At 41.1% G+C, this 23,316-nt stretch overlaps 1 protein-coding gene across 14 annotated transcripts in view; it reads right to left on the reverse strand.

Moving 5' to 3' along the window:
* Limch1 (LIM and calponin homology domains 1) overlaps positions 1-8,173 on the reverse strand; it is a 319,406-nt gene extending 311,233 nt beyond the window's left edge. For 3 of the 14 annotated variants that reach the window (XM_047566859.1, XM_047566860.1, XM_047566857.1), the window contains exon 1: positions 7,935-8,143. In XM_047566859.1, coding sequence (XP_047422815.1) covers positions 7,935-8,030 — 96 coding nt within the window. In that variant the 5' untranslated portion in view covers positions 8,031-8,143. Of the gene's footprint in view, positions 1-7,934 lie in introns of all 14 variants that reach the window. The other 11 variants (XM_047566851.1, XM_047566849.1, XM_047566862.1 and 8 more) reach the window with 9 other exon arrangements.
* Between the last annotated feature and the right edge of the window lie 15,143 nt (positions 8,174-23,316).

Below are 23,316 nucleotides of genomic sequence, written 5' to 3' on the forward strand. Positions count from 1 at the left end.
TCACACATTAGTGCTTATTTTTATTACTGTTTACAATGAAGCAAACTTAGAAATGAGTGATTGCCGAGTGTCCCAAATAATTATATTCATATTTAAGCCATTCAACTGAACTGTCATTCTATTTTAGTTTAGATTTAAATATTTAATTTAAATAAAATAATTGTTTAAACATCATTTGGTAGAAATGTTTCCAGAAGAGAAGACAACAATGTACTCTTGTATTCCCTTTCCTTTCCTTTCTCCTTTCCTCTCCTCTCCTCTCCTCTCCTTTCTTTTCCTTTCCTTTCCATTTATTGATATTGGGGATTGAACCTAGGGGCACTTTACCACTGAACTACATCCCCAGTTTCTGTCATTTATTTATTTTGAGACAAGGTCTTGCTAAATTGTTTAAGGTTTAAGTGGCTGACGCTAGCCTCAAACTAACACTCCTCCTGTTTCAGCCTCCCAAGTTGCTGGGATGACAGGTGTGCACCATCACATCCAGCTAGGAACATACTCAACACAGAAAGTTAACTCCAGTTCTTCGCCTGGTACAGAATCACTTGGTCACCTACTTGGTAAAAGATAAAGCTGAGGATTTTTTTTTAAGTGCTGGATCATAGAAATGAAAAAGTCAAAGGTTCTTCTGCCCTTGACCTTTATTTAAAAAGCAAGTGTAGGTGTATTCTGATTTAGCCTCCTAATGAGCTATTTAGGGATTGATGGGTGGGGGAACACCCCCAAATACTGAGGTTGCCCAGGAGACCAAGCTGCAACTCATCAATAGTTGCAACAGTAGCACCAGGAGCCAAAGGAAGGGCAGTGGACATATGGATCTCCCCCAGCCTAACCAGTGGACCATTCTCAAGGTCCCAGCACAGGTACAAGGAGGCAGTTTTGCTGGCAGTTTTAGAAGGAAAGGAATCAGCCATGTTATTCCATAGGTGCATGTTACAGAACCAAGGCACCATAAAACTAAGATGGTTGCCCAGGATCTGACAGTCATCTCAATAGGGTTAGATGCATGAGTTCATCTCTTTGAAAGTGTTGTTTCCAATACTGCAAACATGGAATTTTACCATAGCAGACCCAAATTCCATAACTCCTTGCAGAGAGAGAGATAACACCTCATGTCCAGGCAAAAGTCTTTCCGATATCCTGTCATTTTATAAGACCTATTATTTTCCCTGTATTATCTAGTAACCCTCTAGTTTGAGCTATTTTTATAATTTCACTCACTTAAAAACAACACTCTATTAACCTTTCCTTTCCTCATTTAACTGCACTGAAGTCATCTCTTGTCCCACCCTACCCTTCCCTGCACAAAGATCATAACTGATACCTTTTTTTCCCCTACAAATGCAAACACACACATCCTTAGGAACAAATGAGGGAATGGGAAAACATTATAAAATGCTATATTTTTAAATCACAGATGAGTAAACTGCTTAAAAAGAAAAAAATTGTTCTGATGAGATTAGTTTAGTCAAAAATCAATCAGTGTTAGCTGATCCAGCTTCAACCACGAAAAGAAAGACCAAAATGTGGCAATGAGGGTTAGGCTGGAATGTAGGTGACAGGGAGGCCAAGCATCGTGACGCTTCACGAAGTCACAGAGATGCCTATTCAGACCCTTTGACTCTTTAGGGTGGGACCTCAATGCATGCAAGAGAGGCTGCCAATTTTCCCTCTCAGAAGGACCTGCCTCTTAGCCAAACTCAATATTTCACCTGTTCCCAGGTGAGATCTTGTCCAGATGGCAGAACTCAGGTAAAGGTGAGGGGGCTGTGGCAAAGGCCTGGGACAGGTGTTGCCAAAACCACTCAACATATCAGTGCTGACAAAAGGTATCCATCCAGACCACTATTTGGAGAACAAGCCAAACTAGTCCACACAGGTTTTGAGTCTTCACTCAGACTCTGTAGAGATGTAAAGGTGTGGGATAATGTACCTTCTTCATTAGTAAATGTTAAATGCACACATGGACTTTCAAAAAATCATAAGATAATGAACCAGCAAGTTTAGCAAATTTAAATACTAATTACCCACCAGCCATCTGCCCTCATAAAACTTCAATGGAGTAGCTGGGAACACAGAAACCAGATTTTAGCAACTGAACTACATACAATGCCACTGCTCAGCTCCACCTTTGAAATGTTAGGTCTGAAGGCAGCAAGCAAAGGTGAGGGACCTGATTCCTTTTGCCTGTGGACCTCAGTACCACCACCTGCCAGCGGAACACTGAATAAGGACAGCCCTGAGTCCTGCTGCTGAAAGGGACAAGCTAATGGGGAACAGGCAAGTCTAGAAAGACACCACTTCTACATCCACATATCCCCTCACAGTCAATACCAGGTCCTAAATGTGGGAATCAATATAAGGGATCAGATAATATAAGGGCTGTAAAATCAGACCGCCTAGGTTCAAATCCTAACTCTAGTCAATACATACTAACTAGGGGACTCTGGATAAATTTCCCAACTCCTGCAAGCCTCAATTTCTTCAAATGCAAATTTTTGCTATCTGGACACCTGTATGAGTAGACGTTTTGAAAGGATGCTTTGGATTACTGTCCTAGCCCTGGCATTTACCTGTAAACTTGAGCAAGATACTTAATCTTCCAGAATCTCAATTTCTCATCTGTAAATAGGGATAATGATAGTATTTACTTACATGGGATCAATACGTATAGATGTTGTCCAATGTTGATACATAGGAAACAGTAAATACTCGCTTTGATCAGCAGCAGTGTTACCATCATTATCATTATCATATTATTCCCTATGATACTTCTAGGCTTCAGAATGGTCTTAAAGCAAGATGAGAAGCTTCCAGGCTAATTTCCAGTACTTCTAGGGTTACCTAGTCACCCCTAGTACTGACTGCCTCCCACAGAATCAAGGCCAGATGTTTGCATCATGACTCCATTGTCACCCATTAATGGAGAGCTGGGGACCAAGAGATCCCGTTGCTGGGAATACAAGCCCCGCCTCATCCCTTCCTGGTGGCCAGTACTCAGTCTGCCCATTTGGAGCTTGCTTGATGCAACTGGTTTCCAGGGAGATGCTGGAGCAAGAAGTGCCAGCTCCACCTCCCATTTCACTTCCCCTTTCCCCAAATCTGTGGAACTTCACTGTTCTCTTACCATGTGACAGCATTGTGTCATAGCAGCCCTTGTATACAAACAAGCCTGACTATTTAAATGTCATTGTAAGAAAGATGCTGCTTGCTCTAATTTACATTTCTATTCAGACCACTACTTCTTCATCTAGCTAGAAAGGTTTTTCTACCTCTTCCTTATCTTTCCCATGCCAAAGCTGGAGGATTATCTGCAAAGTTATATCTTTGTTGTTAAAAATAAATAAAAATAAGATGCAAGAGTCATCAAGTTCCTACAGAGGTGGATAATTACAATGACTATTAACTTGTGGCTCTACATCACAAATGTTTTATGGTACTAGTCACTAAGTACTAGATTATCTCAAAGGCTACTCATAAATTTTCCCTACTGCCAAACAATACAACATCTTTCAGTCTTGCAGAGCTAAGGTAACCCTCAGTGTTTTTCATCTTCAGAATTGGGTCCCAGACAAACAGAAAGCAAGCCTATGTGGACATGGGAAAATGATCCAAAGTGATGAACTGACCCCTTCCAGCCCTACTTCTGACTCATGTGAAATATGGATTAGATCACAAATAAGAGCATATTCATCGCCAAGTCCCATGCTCACACTGTGAGTTAAAGGAGGCCAGGAACTTCTGAAATTGAGAAGCAAGGTTGAATTGGGTTGAAATCTCCTGTCCCTCCCTAATGGCTTGGCAACCTGTTCCAAACCACCCCTGAGACCAAGCAGAAGGGACATCTGTTCCTCCAGAAAGGGCTTGGCACCGAGGAAGAACTACAGATTAGAACAGATTAATATTGCTGTGGGTGGAGAGACAAAGGGGAGGGGGCACAGGAAACTCAGAAGCATCCACCTACTAATAGAAAACAACAGCATCAGAAAAAGAAAAAAAAGAGAGAAGAAAGAGGAGGGAAAATCAGTGGAAGAATTATTGTTTTTCCTTACAGGAGTTGACGCAGCTTCAGTGAACAAAACATGACTGCATTTGAGATGAATATTTGGATATTCACTATAAAAAAAATAATGTCTGAAAGAGGAGAGGATTGGGCATTCTGCTTGGAGTTTGGTAACAAAAACTAAACTTTGTTTTCAACATATTATTGAGGAATAATTTTCTAAGCCTCTATGGACTAGTAGGATCACCCTATAGAGATGTTACATGTTTTCCTCTGATCCTAAAATCACTTTAATGCAAATTAGAGTAGCATGTAGCATCTGCTTAACTTCTAGTCCAAGAACCCAGAGCTTAAAGAGTGAGATAGGCTGGAGATGAGCTATTGGTGATAGAGTGAGTGCTTTGCATGCATGAGGCCCTGGGTTCCATCCCCAGCACAAATAAATAAATAAAAATAAAGTGAGATAGTAGGATGATATCAATAAGTAACTGAATTATATTTTCTATACTGGAAACTTAGGACTCTGAAGAATTTCTTTCAAAATTAGTCTTAGTTAATAACAGAAGACTGGGGGCATAACTCAGTGGTAGAACACGTTCCAAGCTGAGTGGAGAGGGAGAGAAAAGAAAAAAAAAGCAGAAACAGTAGCAAATTCAGTGGTGTTAACGGTGTTAGTAGTAATTATAATAGACATACTAATAAAATGGTAATAATAATACTAACCATCACTTATACAGCACTTTCTAAGTACTGTTCCAAGCATTTTAATGACTTATTAGCTCCTCACAGCACTCTAGTGAGATGGGTGAGCTATTATTAGCATCCTGTTTTACAGCTATTTTCAACAATATTTGTTATTTTGTTGTTAACAAGTATAGCCATCTTGCAAAGAAAAACCTGGAACCACAAGAACAGGAAAAGCCATTTGCCCAAGGTCGCCCAGCTAGATGACAGACCCAGGATGCCCAGCTCCAAAGTTGGACCCCTTAGCCACTGTGCTGTACCTATCGCTCCCTGCTTAGGAAGACCTTCTAGGAAAGGAATGTGGAAGGAAGTCACGCCCCTGCCTGCTGGTAGACAATTAATATTTGAAGTTTGCTGTTTCCTTTAGGAGTCTCAAACCTACCGGTGAGCATCCTGCTCCCACAGCTATAAAGTCACTGGAAGTGTTACCCAGCTGCCCTCACACGGTCTGTGACCATGGGCAGCTCCTTAGGGCTTTCACCTTTGCCAGCTAAGGCAGAAGTTGGGGGCGGGGCCAAGGAGCAGCCTCCTTTCCAGGCCACACTTCCTGCCCAGTAACACAGTCCTCAAATAGCCAAGGCTGCAGGCCGAGACATTCCTCACTAAGAAGTTACGTCCTAATGCTTGTTCCCTGCGCCCTTATTAAGTAAGGAAGTTTTCTCTGGTAACCCCTTACTCAAGGCAGCCCAGGGGCTGAGGACAGCAAAGTCTGCTTATTAACCTGCTGCACCCAAGGGGACATTTTTCTAAAAGGATGAAATTCCTGACTACTCAAAACGAAGAAGGAAAAAACAACAACAAAAAAAAGGCCTGTGGGAAATTGAATCACCAACTGAACAAGAGCGGAAAAACAAAGCCCTACCAATGAGGATGTTGCCAGAGACAATGGGCCCCTAACGGAGCTGCAATTGTCTGGAGATAAGAGTCCCCCGGGAATCGGTTCGCACTAAGCACTACCTTATTGCTATATTAGCCGAGGAATCTTTGTTCACGGGGCAACTGGGCCCTGAACCATCTGTTAACTGCCCCTGGGTTCCCCAGGGTTTGCAGACGCGCGGCATTTACATGTCAAGAGGAAACTCCCGGCAGCAAGAGGGAGGTCTCTATCTCTCCCTGGAGCAAATACCTTTTTATATAGCCTGGGAGGGGGAAGCTCTCCTTTCGGTGAAATCGAACTCCGCAATTGAAAGGAGATAGGCCGCTTCAATAATGCACACGCAGCGCGCCGGGTCGCCTCGTCCTATAGCCACGCACGCTCCATTGGAGTATTCACATTCTTCAATTGGTATACACGGCAAAGTTATCAGGAATGATGGGCCTCTACTTTCTTAGGTAATCTCTTCTTTTCTTAAACTTGATATGAAAACCGATGTTCTGTACTGAAATATACCACCACTTAAAATAATCAGGTGTTTATCTTAATTTAGGTAAGGGTTGCAGTAATAGATACATCCGCCAAATATCCGTGGAGGTGTACACTTTGTGCACTTTCCTGTGTAATTTATACCACCATATGCTTTTTAAGGTAGAGTATGTCATTATTACCCACAATAAAGGAAATAAGGAATAAATCACTTGCCTTCACATGAACAGTAAGACTGTTCTCTGCTCTTAGACCATTGCTCCATCCCTACTCAAATCCAAAATCTCCCCTGAGAATATTCAAGTTCTAGAACCTGAAAAACAGTCATCCAACTTTCCATTATGCCAGTGACTACAAATGTCCCATGTCGCCTGTAAGCCCAAGTATGCAGCACAGAGAACACCTGTCACACGCCACGCCTTCCAGTCGTGTATCAAAAATAAAAAGCCAATGCCTTCTTCTTATATGGTGGTGAACTATCAAGTTATGAGACATGCCTGGCCTTTTAGCAATAGAGTCTCCAGTTAATTCTTATGTTTCTTTAACTCTATTTTTAAGTTAATGCTTCTAAACTCTGAGGAGCACACGCCTGCGTGAAGCAGGTTAATCCTGCAAGATGCAGGCCCATGACTGGAGCATCTGGCAAGCAGTGACAGTGGTTTCTGCAGACAAGTTTAAATCCATAGCCTGGTAGCTCTGTCACCCCGGCAGCATTTGAGATCTGATGTGCCACGGGGCGGGGTTAGGTCACTAAGTGACAGTCTGAGTATTAAGAAGCTTCATCATTGCTCGGTCATGACTTAGCGGTACACTTCCTTCTTTGAACTATCAGGCAAAGAGGGTTGCGTGTCATTGAGGGAAAAGAGGGGCAAATTCACCTTCTACAAAGCCCGAGAAAAGCGCCCCCCACAGATTAAAGCAGAGGTTCCCTGCATGGATTATGGGGCAGGGGTCACCTTTTCCCCTCGCGCCCTCCAAGCGTCCTGATCCCCACAGACAGATCATTTCGGAAGCATAGGGCTTCCAAGCTGCGTCTACAGATAGACATCATGAATCAGGATCTCCCATGGAGCACTTCCTGGACCGAGCCGAGAGCTTCAGTGATTTCCCTGGCCTGCCACCGAGTCATTGAAGAAGTGAAATATGCCAACTGGGCCGGATACCCGGCCCCTCAGAGCATACCCGGCCGACTCTGGGATGGAACGAGGGCTGCCACTGGCTGGACAGCTTCTATGCGGATGCTGCGCTCGCGGTGGGTCCTGCAGGTTCTCCCTGCCCTGTAATGCTTTGCCAGCCTCACACCTGAGCCGATGCCAGAAATACAGCAAGAGACTCCGGTGGGTATGCGTCTCTGTGGACACCCGGCCAGCTCCACTCGGGAAAAGTGGAGAGGGAGGCCAAGAGATGAAATGTCGGACGAAGAGCAGGACACCCCAAAATGCGGCGCCCTCAAGGTCTCTGTGGGCTCGCGCTTTCTGCGCTTTTGCAGCGCTTCTGCCTGCCCTGCGCTTCGGTTGGCAGCGCCTGGAAGCGACGAAAGCTGAGATTTGCGAGGCCGGCGGGTAGGAGGGATGAAGGCGCAGAGGACCGCTTCCTGCCCCCATGAGCACAACCAGACTGCAGTGTCCTCCATTCATGCCCACCCTCCCGGTACTCCAATGCCAAAAGGCCAGGGGATCCAGTTCGCCCGAGGCCCTGATGGGTCACCCGGAGCGGCTGGCAAAGAAAGTGGGGGAAGGCGAGGTTGGACCTGCGGTCCGTGTGCGCGCGGGTCAATAGCTCCGGGCGCCCCTACAAGGCCGCCAGCCAGCCACCCGCACCTACCTCGATCCACTTCTGTGCCTCGGAGAAGGCGGGCTCGGGGGGAGGCTCGGGCTGCAGGGGCTGAAGCGCTTCCAAACCGAGAGCAGGACAAGCCATTTGCGAAGCCCCGCGTCCACTCGAGCGCTGGGTCGCCGGGATGAGCACAGCCGCCGCCGCCGCCGCAGGAGCGCGCTCCCCGCCCCTTCCCGCCTGCCGCTCTCCCTCCCCGGCCGCCCCGCCCCCGCCCGGCGCAGGTCCCGGAGGAGAGCCGCGCGCACTGCCAAAGGACGCCGCGGCAGCTGCTCCCAGCGCTGCCCGGCCCGGCCGCGCAGAGAGTGCCCGGCGGGAGCGAGCGCGGAGGCACCGGGAGCTCCTCTCCTCCCCACCTTCTCAGGCCGCTCCGCCCCCCAGGAGGAGGGGGGACTCGGCTACCGACTAAAAATAACCTGGAGCGAGCGCTGGGTGTCTCCCTACCGGCGCACACCCGCACCAGGGGAGGGACTCCGCCGGCCACCCCGCACGTCCCCGGGGGCCAGGCCCGCTACCAAAGAGTGGGCAGATCCGGCCACACCTGGGAGACGTGCGCCTAAAGGGGCGCATACGTTAGCGAGAAGCCTGCGCTGCGACAGCGGGTCAGGAGTACGCGTGGGCACCTGCTGTGCCTCCCAGCCGACCGCAGAGGTGGGGGCAAGAGGGGCAGCCCCTGAGGCGGCGCCTGGAAATATTCAACCACCTAATCTTTCTGGAAGGAAACAAAAAAGAAAGAAAGAAAGAAAGAAAAACTCCAGGCTAGCTACCTGTCTGTTGATTCAGTCACCCAGTATTTATTAGGCACCTACTGTGTGCCAGGCACCGAGCTAGTTCTTGACTTCAATATAGTCACATTCTGGGGAAGGGGGACAGTACAGACAATAAATGTGTAAATCAAAAGATCGCTGTAAAACGTGATGATTGTTAAGCAAAAAGAGGAAATAAACAATGGCTTGGAATAGGAACTGCTGGCTGATTTCTGACAGTCTCTCCACCATTTCCTGGGAGGTCACCCTATAAGTTTTTGTTCTGTTAATGGGAGGCAGGCAGGGGCCAGAGGAGACAGACAGCGTGGGGGCAGGGAGGTATTTCTGCCTTGCAAGGGTCCCAGGGGCTTGGTTACACCACTCTGCCACGGACGCATCACTTGCAACTATTTTGCTTGGCTTCCCTCAAGGTTACCTGCCTTCTTGCCCTATCCCATCCCCCAGGCCCAGGGATGGTAAAAGGGAACCCTGCCCCCATCCAATCTGGTTTCCACCTGCCTACTTCCTTCTAATAGTCCCTCCTCTCAGCCACCCCCAATTAAGCTTGCCTTCGGTTTTGCATGAGAGCCCAACTGATGAACTTGGAAAGTTTTTCAAAGAAGATAACATGATGAGGTGATATGAATGAGAGAGAGATTAACCATAGGAAAATCTAGGGGAAACATTCCCAGATGGGTGTCCAGGACTAAAAGTAGAAATGAACTTAGTGGAGGAACTCACAAAGGAATATGGCAGAGGGCGGGCAAACCCCATCCCAGTTGGGCATCCAGAGCACACTGCAGTGTAGACTTGTTACCTGTGTATGTGTGGGCACTGATAAGCCACCAGGTAAGTCTGCCTCCAGTGAGCTCAGCACTGAGTACTAGTACCTCAGTACTCCTGACTGACCTAAAGCAACTGGATTCACCTCTGTAGAATGGCTGCTGGCAACAGGTGTCTGATGTGGTGGGAGGCCCAACAGTGTCTCAGCAGCTAAATCAGAGTCTGAGTTTAGTCTTGGTCCAATTCTGCTTCTCTCATAGGGCAATAAACTAAAAGTAGGCCTGGAATTGCACCATTACCTGCTTTGGAGTTAGACAGACTTTAGCTTATTCACTTTGAAAATGCTTATATGGCACTTGTGTGGTGCCAGACCCTGTTCTAAGTGCATAACAAATAATTGACCAACCCAGTCCTCGTTCCAGCCCTGTAAGATAGCACTGTTGCCATCCCTTTGAGCAATAGCGGACTAAGGAGGTATCATGCACTAGTGGGAGGGAAGCCTGCACTCAAGAGCAGACAGCTGGGCACCAGGTCTGCTTACAACCCCACGCCCTGCTGCCTTACCAGCCCTGTCCAGACTGCCTGTTTCCTCATCTCAAATGAGGTTCAAGTGGCCACCCAGAAGAATCATGGGGAGGAACACGGTGACTGAAGGGCCAAAGTTAGACCTGGCACAGAGTGCTCAGTACAAGTCAGCTGACCACACCTTTCACCCTGCCATCCAAAAAAGAGAGAAGGAGGGACATGCAAAGAAGAGATAAAGAAGACAAGCAGAAGAAAAGGGCTAATGACATATAATCCAATGAGGTCCTTGCCTCCACAAAGACAAATGGAAAAGTAAATGTAGTAGTTCACAAAATGACTCCAGTACACCCCTTGCATCACACTACATGCAAGAAGGGTAAACAGCTGACCTCCATGGCATATCCAAATTTATTTGAAAATGAGTATTAAGGTTAAGTCTAACTGGGGTTGTGGCTCAGTGGTAGAGCGCTTACCTAGCATGTGTGAGGCACTGTGTTTGATTCTCAGAACCACATATAAAAAAGTAAATAAAATAAATGTCCATCAACCACTAATAAAAATATTTTTAAAAATTAAGTCTACCCCATCTTTAAAATATCTGGTATTGAAATTAGCTTTCCAAACTATAAGGCAGTTTGGGACCCGGGGCAATAGCCGCCGCTGCCCAATCCTGCTGAACTGCCGCCTGCTTGCTTGGCTCGCCAATAGCTCCCAGAAAAATGCACCGCAGACACGAGGTCCATGCAAGAGACTTTATTATGCGACGACTAACACGGCCACTCAGGGTGAAAAGAAAGGAAAAAGAGAGAGATGGCGTGTGGCTTCTCCCAGATATTGGAATCTCCCGGGCTGGAAGGAACCAGTATCGGAGGAGAATACTTGCAAGCTGACTGATGAACCAATAGCTATCTAGCATGTTAGGACATAACGTGGGAAGCAGGAAAATGGCGGCAGCATAAGCCGGAAATTCCTGTAACATAAGAGGCCAGCAGAGTGCAGATTGATAAGTGGTTGGGAGGCAGAGTATCCACTTTATATTACACAAACCACAAAACATATATATTTTTTGCTTTCAGTAAATATACTTTTTACATCTTTGAAGGTTTAAAAATCATAGAGTAACATCTGCTTTTTCTCTGTGACCAATAACAAAGTCACATAGGCTACCAATGACCCAACACTAAAAACTATCCAAACCTACTGCCATTGTCAATAATATCAACAAATTATTGTTAAACTCCCACTACATGCAAGATATCTTACTAGTATCAGAAGAACTCATACAGGAACACAGATTTTGTCCTTTAGAAGGAGCAAATCATTTTGTTAGTGAAATGACATTTTATTTTCATATAATGTTGTTCTTTCAAATATAAAATTAATATGTGCCCAATGGGAAAAAAATTGAAAAATAAATCTGGAAGAAACCCCAAATTATGAGATCATTGCTATTGGGGGGATATTAGTTAGCATTTTTTAAAAATTTGTAGTTGTAGATGGACAGCATGACTTTATTTTATTTGTTTATCTTTTAATGTGGTGCTGAGGATTGAACCCAGTGCCTCATACATGCAAGGCAAGCGCTCCACCAGTGAGCTACAGCCCCAGCCCTTAATTAGCATTTTGATTGGAAAAAATAACCATAAGACAAGGTACTGATTGATAAACACAAAGTGAGGGATATAGATACTATATTCAAAAGCTTGGATTAGTCTTAGCTATTTGGCAGAATGAAGCAGGAGGATTACTTGAGACCAGAAGTTCAAGGCCAGCCTGGGCAACATAGTGAGACCCAATCTCAAAACAAACAAACAAACAAAAAAAACTAAAGATGGGTTAGTTGTCCTGTTGTTTTATAATAGCTTTATTGAAGCATAATTCATATACCATACAATTCACCTTTTTAAAGTATATAATTCTAGAGAGATTATATTTAACAAGAATGTTTCAATATAGCTAAAAGAGGGAATTTTGAATGTTATAGCCACAAAGAAATGATCAATGTTTGAGGTGACGGTTATATTAACTGTCCTGATTTCATCACTACACAGTGTACACATGTATTGAAACATCACATTGTATCTCATAAAAAGGTACAATAATTATGTGACAATTAAAACTTAGTTTTTAAAATATACAGTTTGTGGTTTTTAATATATTCATGGAGTTTTCACCATAGTTAATTTGGAATAATTTTTACCTCTCAAAAAAAACACCCCATACCAAATAGCAAGCCACTCCATGCCCTTGAACCCTGGTAACCATTTTTCTATTTTCTGTCTCCATAAATTTACCTATTCTGAACATTTCATATAAATGGAATGACAGGCTAGAAATGTAGCTCAGTTGTAGGATGTGTGCTTAACTTGCCCAAGGTCCTGGGTCAGGCCCTAGCACCAATTAACAAACAAATGGAAGCATACACTATGTAGTCCCTTGTATGTGGCCTCTTTTTATTAGCATGATGTTTTTAGGATTTACCCATGCTACACTACAGCCAAGATTACTGAGTCATACAACTCTTTAACATTTTGATGAAATACCAAACCATTTCCTCAGCAGTTGCACCTTTTGACATTCCCACCAGTAGTGAATGAGGTTTTCAATAATTCCATTTCCTGCCACCACTTGTTATTCTCTATATTTTATTATTTTTTTATCCTAGTATATATGAAACAGCATCTGATTAGGGGTTTTAATTCCCTGATGTCTAATGACACTGAACATCTTCTCATTTGCATATTGGCCATTTGTACATCTTGGGAGAAATGTCTATTCAATTTCCTTTATTTTAAAATTGAGTTATTTCTTTTTTATTGTTGAGTTTTAAGAGGTTTTTTAAAATACATTGTATATATAAGTCCCTTATCAGGTACATGATTTGCAAATATTTTTTCTCATCCTATGTGTTGACTTTTCACTTTCTTTATGTGTGCTTTGAGCACAAAAGTTTTTAATTTTGATAGTCTATTTTTTCCTTTTGTTACTTATGGTTTCGGTCCTATCTAGGAGACCATTGACTAATCCAAGGTCACAAAAGATATACTTTGTTTTCTTCTAAGAGTTTTAGAATCTTAGCTCTTACACTTAGGTCTTTGATTCATTTTTAATTTTTGTAAGAGCACGGGTTTTGAGGTCAGACAATGTGATAGCCTTGGTCTCCTGAGAAACAGATATCAAGGCGGAATTAAAGGTTCAAGGATTTTATTATGAAATGACTACAAGATAAAATGGAGGAGCTGGGAAGTGCTGGGAAAGCCTCAGAGCACAGTGCAAGTCAGACCTGAAGTGAACAGGAGAGGAAGGAAGGTTGGGGAGAAACTCCTTAGGTTGCCTCTCAATCTAAGTTCAGCAAGGCCATCAGGAGGTCCTTGAGCAAAGTCAGCTCCAGAGAAATTCCAGCTCTCCCAGGAAGGGGCCTGCCCAGCACCCCTGTCATTTCAGTAACTGGCTAGGCTCAGTCCAGTGGAAAGTATGGCCTCACTTCAACATGGCAGTGGATTTCAGAGGGTAACAGCTGGGCCCTTGGTCAGGTAAATTCCCTGAAGGAATCCAGTCCTGTCATTCCTCAGGCTACATGAATGAAAACATGATTTAACCTGAGTCTCAATTTTATTGATAAAATTTGTATATTCTTACCTGGCACTTAGAAAGCAGGTGTGGCCAGGCACAGTGGCGCATACCTATAACCCACAGCTAGGGAGGCTGAGGCAGGAGGATTGTGAGTTCAAAGCCAGTCTCAACAACCTAGTGAGGCCCTAAGCACTCAATGAGACAGTCTCTACATAAAATACAAAAAAAGGGTTGGGGATGTGGCTCAGTGATTAAGTGCCCCTGGGTTCAATCCCCAGTACAAAAAAAAAAAAATTATTAATAATAACTTTGATGACATTACATATTAAAATACACATACATGTTAATAAAATGAGGTAAACAAATTGGGGACTGGGATCATGGCTCAATGGTAGAGAACTTGCCTTACACATATGAGGAACTGGGTTCAATCCTCAGCACCACATAAAACAAATAAATAAAATAAAGACATCTACAACTAAATTTTTTTTTTAATTGGGCAAAGACCAACCCTAAATTACATCACTTATAATACTTTGAAGATTTGTAGTTGGATGTAAACAAGCATTTACTAATTTCTCATCCTCTAAGACCTGACTTTAATTTCACCTTTGTGGAAAAGACTTCCTGAGTCACAAAGTCAATATTAAGTCATTTCTCCTCTGTGTCCCTATATCATAGTGATTCTCAACAGACATAACAAAGTAGGTTTGTCAATATTTAGGGTGTTTCAAAAATACTCTACATTCATCTTTACTTTGATTTTTTTGAAAGTCATTTAAAAATATTTTTTAATTTAAAAATATTTATTTCATATTGGAAATAATGATTTTAATTTCCTAGACTATGACAGACTGAATAATAACCTTTCTACACCAAACTCCTATAAATGCCACACAAAATATAAATATATTCTTTATATGCATTGCTGAGCTCAGAAGAAATAAACAGAAATCCCCAGGAGACCAAATGAAGAGGAAGCAGAAACCCGGAGCAGAAAGCCAGTGAATTGACCTTTGCCCTGTGGAGACATCAGGAAAGGTGACTGCTCAGAAGCCTCAGCTTTGCCGCATGAGGCTGAATTTTGGGGCGTATGCTGTGTGGCTAATTAGAATTGGGCAGTGCTCCACATATGTGCATGCATGCGCACGCGCACACACACAGGGTACTCCCCAGAGAAAGAATGTGCTGGAGAATATTCCCTCATCAGTACAGAGGGAGACAATAAGGAAACTTCTTTGTGTTGACCTCAGCTCTGGGTGTGCAGGGCAGGAGCAGGCAATAGGGGGTACCTCTCCTAAGAAGTCTAATCCTGTTTATGGACAAAATGACACATGATCCCAATCCCCCTGTCCAGGCTAAAAATGTAGCTTAGAATGTGGTCTATGACCCTCAGACACCTAGAAGAAGCCAATGTAAATGTGAAGACATATGCCCTCCACAACTCACAGGATTCCATAGACAAACCCAATTGGAGGCACTTACAATCCAAAAGCCCAAAACATGTGCACAAACAATTCAACCTAAATAAAATTCAAGAAAATAACAAAGAACCAAATTAGGGTCCCAGAAAATCATTGAATAGAGCTATCAGATAAAGGTTATAAAACAAATTTTCAAATGATCAAAGACATGGGATAATGAACCAAAAAAAGAATATCAAGACAATGAAAGGGGCACACAGATATGAAAGTGCATGATAAAGAATTAGAAATGAAATATGTAGTCCTAAATTTAAATCAAGAGATGGAGCAAACCTTATTGCAAACCTGTTTGTTTTACCGAAGATAATATTTGAACTCATTTTGTTTATTATGACAATTTTGTTATTGTCCCCATAGGGGCTATTTGGTCTAGGATTGCATAGTGTGATTTGGGCACTGCTAATATTGATCTCCCCTTAAAGAAAGGGTTTTGGAAACCTATAGGGCCACTATTAGCCTATAGGGGGAAATCTGCAATACCCCAGATCTGCACTGCTAGAGGGGAAGATACATGAACAACATGAAAAAACAAGGGAAGAAAATGATCCAAACAAATCTAGATTCTATATTAATAGAATCCAATGACAGTATGTTAGAAGAAATGTCAGAAAAGGACTTCAGATTATACATGATTAAGATGATTCGTGAATCAAAGGATGAGATAAGAGAGCAAATGCAAGCAATGAATGATAATACCAATAAGCTGAAAGAGCACCTGCAGGAAGCAAAAGATCATTTCAACAAAGAGATAGAGATTCTCAAAAAAAAACCAAACGGAAATCCTTGAAATGAAGGAGACAATAAACCAAATAAAAAACTCAATGGAAAGCATCACCAACAGACTAGACCACTTGGAAGACAGAACCTCAGAGAATGAAGACAAAATATTGAATCTTGAAAATAAAGTTGAACAAACAGAGAAGATGGTAAGAAATCATGAACAGAATCTCCAAGAACTATGGGACATCATGAAAAGATCAAATTTAAGATTTATTGGAATTGAGGAAGGCACAGAGATACAAACCAAAGGAATGAGCAACCTATTCAATGAAATAATATCAGAAAATTTCCCAAACCTGAAAAATGAAATGGAAAATCAAATACAAGAGGCTTATAGAACACCAAATGCACAAAATCACAACAGATCCACACTAAGGCACATTATAATGAAAATGCCTAACATTCAAAATAAAGATAGGATTTTGAAGGCCGCGAGAGAAAAGCATCAGATTACGTATAGGGGGAGACCAATACGGATAGAGGCCGACTTCTCAACCCAGACTCTAAAAGCTAGAAGGGCCTGGACCAACATATTTCAAGCTCTGAAAGAACATGGTTGCCAACCAAGAATTCTATACCCAGCAAAACTAACCTTCAGATTTGAAGATGAAATAAAATCCTTCAATGATAAACAAAAGTTAAAAGAATTTACAAATAGAAAGCCTGCGCTAGAGAATGTTCTCAACAAAATATTCCATGAGGAGGAAAGAGATGGATTAAAATACAGGTCAGCTGTATGTGAAGAAAAAGGTCTGTGAACTGAAGATAGATTTTTGGAAATCATACAGAATGAAGTATAGCATAGAGAACAGAAAAAATATTAAAGACAGGTTAAAAGAACATGAAAAATCTCACAAAACAGTTATTAGGAATTTAAAAAGGAGAAAACAAGAGAAGTAATATTTTGAAAGATAATTTTTGAGAACTAATACAATACATGAATCATTGGGTTCAGAAAACACAATGAGTCCAGGATAAAGTATTCTGATTATTAAAAAGATACATCATTTCACAATTATAAGAAATACCAAGATTTTTGCTTTATACCCCTAGCGTAGCATATGTAATACTGGAGTGTGGCTACATGTATAGCAGGAATCACTCCTTCTCTTTGAGATTGACAATCCCACGGCCTACCTCTGAAGAAGGATTACACGGATAAATGGATGATAATGGCCTCATCACATCTAGAACAAGTAGTTTGATAAATCTATAGGGTAGGTCAAATGCACTCCTCATACATATCATGTGTGTGTGCTACATATTAAAATAATAGCATTTAGCATTTTAAAACTTAAATTTCCATTGCATTTGTTTCAGAAAATTTTAAGATTTCATGAGAGAAATATAAATGAAAATTATAACATTTCTGAACCATCATTTTTCTGAACACTGAGTAACCCCATAAAATATGAAGTCACATCCTTCAAAACTAAACACTTTCCTTTCTTTCATATTTCCTCTCTCCCATTTTCTTTCTCCTAGGACCCCTATTTGTTGGAGTTGTTCTTCTTGGTTTTCCTCTACATCTAATCTTTTCTCTCATGTTTTCCATTTTTTTTTATCTTTCTGTTGATATTTTATGTGTGTGCCTTAGCCTCCTTTTCTAGTGTTTCTACTAATTTTCTTATTCTTTTTAGTGATGCTGGGTATTAAACCCAGGGCCTTATGCATTCTAAGCAAACACTCTATCCCTGAGCTACTTCCCCAGCCCTGAATTTTTTATTTAGTTGCTATAATTTTACCTTAGTTTGCTGTGCTTTCATGTGTTACTTTCCATTAGCAAAATATTCTTGTTTTGTGGATATATTAGCTTCTTATACATGAGTATGTTGGAAATTGTTTTGGTTATCATCGATGGTGGTTATAAGGTTTTGTAAATAAGTATACACTTAGACGTGTGCATTTATTCTCTGTAAATTCTACCTTTAAAAATCTGGCTTTGGTGGGAGGCGGTAGAGCACACTTATAATTCCAGCAGCTCAGAGACTGAGGCAGGAGGATCATGAGTTCAAAGCCAGCCTCAGCAATTTAATGAGGTCCTAAGTAACTCAGCAAGACCCTGTCTCTAAATAAAATACAAAAAAAGGCTGGGAATGTGACTCAGTGGTCAAGCACTCCTGGGTTCAATCTCTGGTACCCCCCATTGATATTAAAAACAACAACAACAAAAAGTCAAACTGGCTTTGCTGTTAGAGGATGAAGGAAGACAAGAATAGATCCAAGTCTTATTGGGCCTGAGATTTATACACATTACAAATAGAAAATTAGGTTTAAGTTAGATTTTTATCATTGTAATATTTATTTAAAATGACAAAAAGAATCAAACAAAATTATAAGGTTTAAGGAGCTGGCAAATACCACAACCATTATAAAATCCAGAAGAATAACATAATTATTTTTGTTAATTCACTGCCTGGCAAATCTCTACGATTTTTTTTCCTATCTTTTTTGGATTGCATCCTCTTTGATTGCCTCTTTATATGATAACATTTTGTATAATCATTTTCTCTAGAGAGAAGAGAGAGATTATTCAGCATAGTGAACTGAAATTTGGTGGTGTTTATTTTTCACTGAAAAAGTTTCTTTATTAAACTTCATCTGTACACTCATGTCCAAAAAAATTAAAATAAGAAAAATCACAATATACATTATAGTAGAAAAAAAGACAAAAGTAATGGACTAATTTGTTAAAATAGAATAATCTACTTTTTAAAGAGGGAAAGAGCTCATGAAATATTGCTTCCAAAAAGTAAACTCTGCAAAATGCAGCAGATGATTTGCACTAAGAATAACAGAACTGAAATAATTCAAGTGTTCCGTCTCAGCATTTTGTAAATCACTGTGCTATCATCGTTTATTTAGAAACTACAGTTTAAATACAAGGCTATGCATTGTCCCTGGGATTAGAGACACGACCTGTTTCTGAAGCAAATTGGAATGACTCTGAACCACTATGAATTTATTCTCAGAAAAATATATGTGGCTGAGTCTGTAGGTGCTGAGACTGACCAGAGATGGGAATTTGTGAAACACAACTCCCATGTGAAATACAATACATACTCAAGAATAAGTATTTTTTAAATTGGCTAATTTAAATCTTATACATTCATTATGTCATAAAAGCTCAATGATAGCAGCAGTATTTGTTTTGAACTTAGACCAGCAGAAGATTTTTTAGTCTTTTATTCCATTGTTAAGAATTGCTGGTCCATGATTTGTATATTGTTGCCTTTCTCCATTTGGGCTGCTATAGCAAACACCTTAGACTGGGTAATGTATAAATAACAGAAGTTTGTTACTCACAGTTCTAGGAACTGGGAAGTCCAAGATCAAGGCACCTGCAGGTTCCATGTCTGGTGAGGAACTGGTCTTCATAGATGGCACCTTCTATGTGTGTTCACTTGGCAGAAGGGACGAACAAGCTCCCTCCAGCCACTCACATAGGACACTAGTCTCAGCCATGAGGACAGTGTCCCCATGACCTAATCACCTCTTAAAGGTCCCTAGTTCTTTATGCCACCTCACTGGGGATTAGGTTTCAACCCATGAATTTTGAAGGGGCACAAATATTCATACCATAAAAATTGTTAATAATGTGATATGCATCTCTGAGAGTGTTGTCAAATTTTAGAAAACCTCTATCAAGTTTCTTCTTATGTGACCCATGTATGCTCTTTGAATAGACAGTTCTCCTTGAGCCAGTTCACCATCAATGCTCCTGTGGTGGTGGTCTGTCGAGTTTTATGTTACCTTTGTCATTGTCAGTGCCTTCTGTGAACTTGGCTGGAAATTCAATCATAACAATTCTGATCAATTCTGTATCACACAAGTCCCATTAAAACATGCAATGTTTTTATAATTACATGTGCCTTGATATCAAAACTATTTGTGATAGTCAAGAACTTCCATTTTGACCAAGACTCATTGAGAGCAAAATCCTCCATTTATGATTTTGCACATCTGATGATGGAAAGAATTGCCCTCAGATTACGTCCTGGCTGCTCTTCAACCTTGTTTCTCTCCACACCAGGGATCAGGCAGCAGGAGACACCAATATATCTCCATCCAGTCTCTGGCCCAGCATCTTTCTGTCATGATGCTGAGTGATTGGCATAGCAGAGAGTGTTATTCTCTAGATGTTATTCCTACACCAGGACAGCTGGCAATGATATGACCATATGCCAAAAGGTATGTGGATAGATAGAGAGATAGATATCCATTTTTAATGTTTCCCCAATTCAACTTCTTCTTACCCAGATTCTAAGAATACACATAACCATTTCATTACCACCCAAAAGGAGGGAAAAGTCGAAGTCCAAAGAGGCAGCAATTAAAATATCTTTTACAATTTTTACAAAAATACATGGCCTGATAAACGTAATGAAGTGTCCATTGGAGAGGGCCAAACTGAGTAGGGGACATGAAGCTAACTGAAACTTCCTTAGCTTCCTTCTTAATCTGCCTCCGGATGATACAGACACAAATGAGATCAACTCTCTTCTTTTTGCAGTGCTGGTGATCTAACCCAGGGTCGCCCACATGCTGGGAAGGTGCTCTGCTGCTGAACAACACTCTAGCCCTCTTCTATCTTGACTCAGAGTACAGTGCTCTCCAGAGTGGCCCACTCCCCTCATGTTAACTGAATGCCTGCGAGTACAGACAAAGCACTTATTTATGATGTATTTTATTCCTGAAAGAAAAACACACTGAGAAAAAAAATTACTTGAATGTCTATTCTTTATAGCAAGCAAAAACTAAAATGATTCTCTATATACCATGGCTTGCTTAGTAAACAATCTAGTTCTTATGAGTACTAATGCTTATTCATGATTTTTCAAATTTCAGTAATTAGAAAAGCTTACACTCTTTAATATGTGATATTTACAGATGCTCTAACCTATTTAAGCATATAACTAAGTATCATCAATTTTCCTTTTATTAACTAAAATTAAAGCACTGTAGGGGGAAACTAAATCCATATGGGGAGAGTGGTGGAATAATGCAGCCATTTCTAGAACTATGCTGACTTGGAGTCTGTTTTCTATTCAGTTCAGATGCCAGGCAGTATGGCTGCTTCTTCTGTTCCCATGGAAACCTCAGCCTTGCCGAAGTTCAAGTTAATTTCTTACTGCCATCTGCCTGTTGAGCTATGGGGCTTTCTCTAGCTAATATCATGCAGAGGCCTGTTAGGAAAAAGAAGTTAACTTAGGAACTCCCCAGGCTGTGTCCTCGGGAGGTCAAGATTGGAAACAGATCCAGCTGAACTTCAATACAGAATTAGTTGAAGGCTGAAGAACACGTTACATGACTCCTTCAAGAAATGAACCGATAGTTAATGCAAATGGACTAGACAGGTTATTTAAAGTCATTCATATTACTTTGAACAAAATTTGTGGGATGTTTATCATCCTTTAAATCCTGAAATTGACCAGATTTCTATGTGCTTCTTGAAATGTTTATGATATTTCCAAACAAAGATCATAAGCTAGCGACCAGTGATTCAGCTCAGGGCTGCAGACATGGGCTTTTGGACCACAGATTGTTTTAAAACAATACTTGGATTATCTGCCAACTTCCAGAAATTAAGAAACTTCATGGGGGAAAAAATGCAAACAAAAAACTAGGCTGCCACCTTCTCTTGAAAACTTGGAAGAGGAGGCTGACTCTGCATTCCTGCTTGCTGGAAGCTACAGCACAGTAGCAGCTCCCCACCACAGCCCTCCAGGAAGTGGGTCAGCTTTGCCCGTTTGGCACAATCCCTGCCACTCCTTATCCATTCACATTTGCTGCTTCATTCATTAGTGGTAACTCCTTGATGTCACAATATTCCAATTTACATCTCCTGCTTTAAATTCATGCAATGCCTACCTCCTAAAAAGTAATAAATTCTAAAACTCAAACACCTGCTGTATCATTAAATAGACCTCCTTCAGTATCTGTGGGGATCTGGTTGCAGGACACCCTGAGGATACCAAAAACTGTGGTTGTGGAGTCCTTTATATCAGAAGGCATAGCATTTGCCTGTAACATACACTCACCCTCCCACATACTTTCAATCCACAGATGCAGAACCTGAGGATCCCCAGGGCAGATCTGCACAGTATTTCTACCAGCAGTCAAGCTAAATAAATACTGATCTCTTTTTGTTTTCTCCTGTAGCATCAATTCTCTAGCATCAATTACTTGATTTAAATAATGTGCAGTTCTTTTCATTAAGGATAAGCAAAGAAAAAGAGTCTAGGCATGTTCATCTAAAAATACTTATTAATAATAGTCACCTGTACTTGTTGTCCGCTTCCTACGTGGCAGGCTATAGTAACTACCTATCATGCTGCCCCTTTTATACATAAAAAAAACTAAGACTTAGGAGGATCAATTAATTACCCAAAGACATGGACTAGTAAATAAGAAACTTCATCTTCCCTCAACCCTGATTTCAGAGCCTGCACATTAAACCACTACTACTTTTTTATACATCAGACTCGGGATGTCGCTCAATGGCAGAGTGCCTACTTAGCAAGGAGCAAAGCCCTGAGTTCAATTCAGTACCAAACAAACCTACCTATGCTGTAGTCCTTAACTTCAAGGAGTGTAGAATTTCAAAAAGAAGGGTTCTAATACGGTAATTACAGTAACGTGTGTTCAACAAGGGATTAAATAAATTATAACATTATTAAAATTATATATTATTAAAATGAATAGTCTTTAAAAATGATTGTGGTAATTCTATGCTTACTAATATTTCCAACAATTATAAAATAGTTAAAGGGAAGAAAAGCAAGTTTCCAAATGATGCATATATTATAATCAAATTTTTGTTAACTACATAGTTACATTTGCATAGAAAACTTATGTGAGTTTGTGCACTAGTGTGTTAACAGTCTGACAATCTTTGATTGATATGATTATGAGTAATTTAAATTATTTCCATTTAACTTCTCTGTATTTTTAAAATAATTCTACAATGGATATTGATTACTTATGTCATTATTTTCTTTATTTTATTTTCAAAATAGGATGAGAACCTACACCAGTTAGAATGGCAGTCATCAAGAAAACAAATAACAGCAACAACAAAAAAGAAAACAACAATAAATGCTGGAGAGGATGTGGAGTAAAAGGAACACTTTTACATTCTTGGTGGGATTATAAATTAGTACAACCACTATGAAAATCAGTATGGAGGTTTCTTAAAAGACTAGATTTGGAACCACTATATGACCCAACTAGATCTCTCCTCAGTATTTATCCTAAAGAGTTAAAGTCATCATACTGTAGTGACACATGCATACCCATGTTTATAGCAGCACAGTTCACAATAACCAAACTGTGGAACCAGCCTAGGTATCCATCAACAGATGAATGGGTAAAGAAATGTGATATATAAACACAATGAAGTTTTATCCAGGTATAAAGAAAAATGAAATTATGTCATTTGCAGGAAAATGGATGGAACTAGATAAGATTATGTTAAGCAAA

The sequence above is a fragment of the Sciurus carolinensis genome, chromosome 10, assembly GCF_902686445.1.
Source record: "Sciurus carolinensis chromosome 10, mSciCar1.2, whole genome shotgun sequence".
NCBI lineage: Eukaryota > Metazoa > Chordata > Mammalia > Rodentia > Sciuridae > Sciurus > Sciurus carolinensis.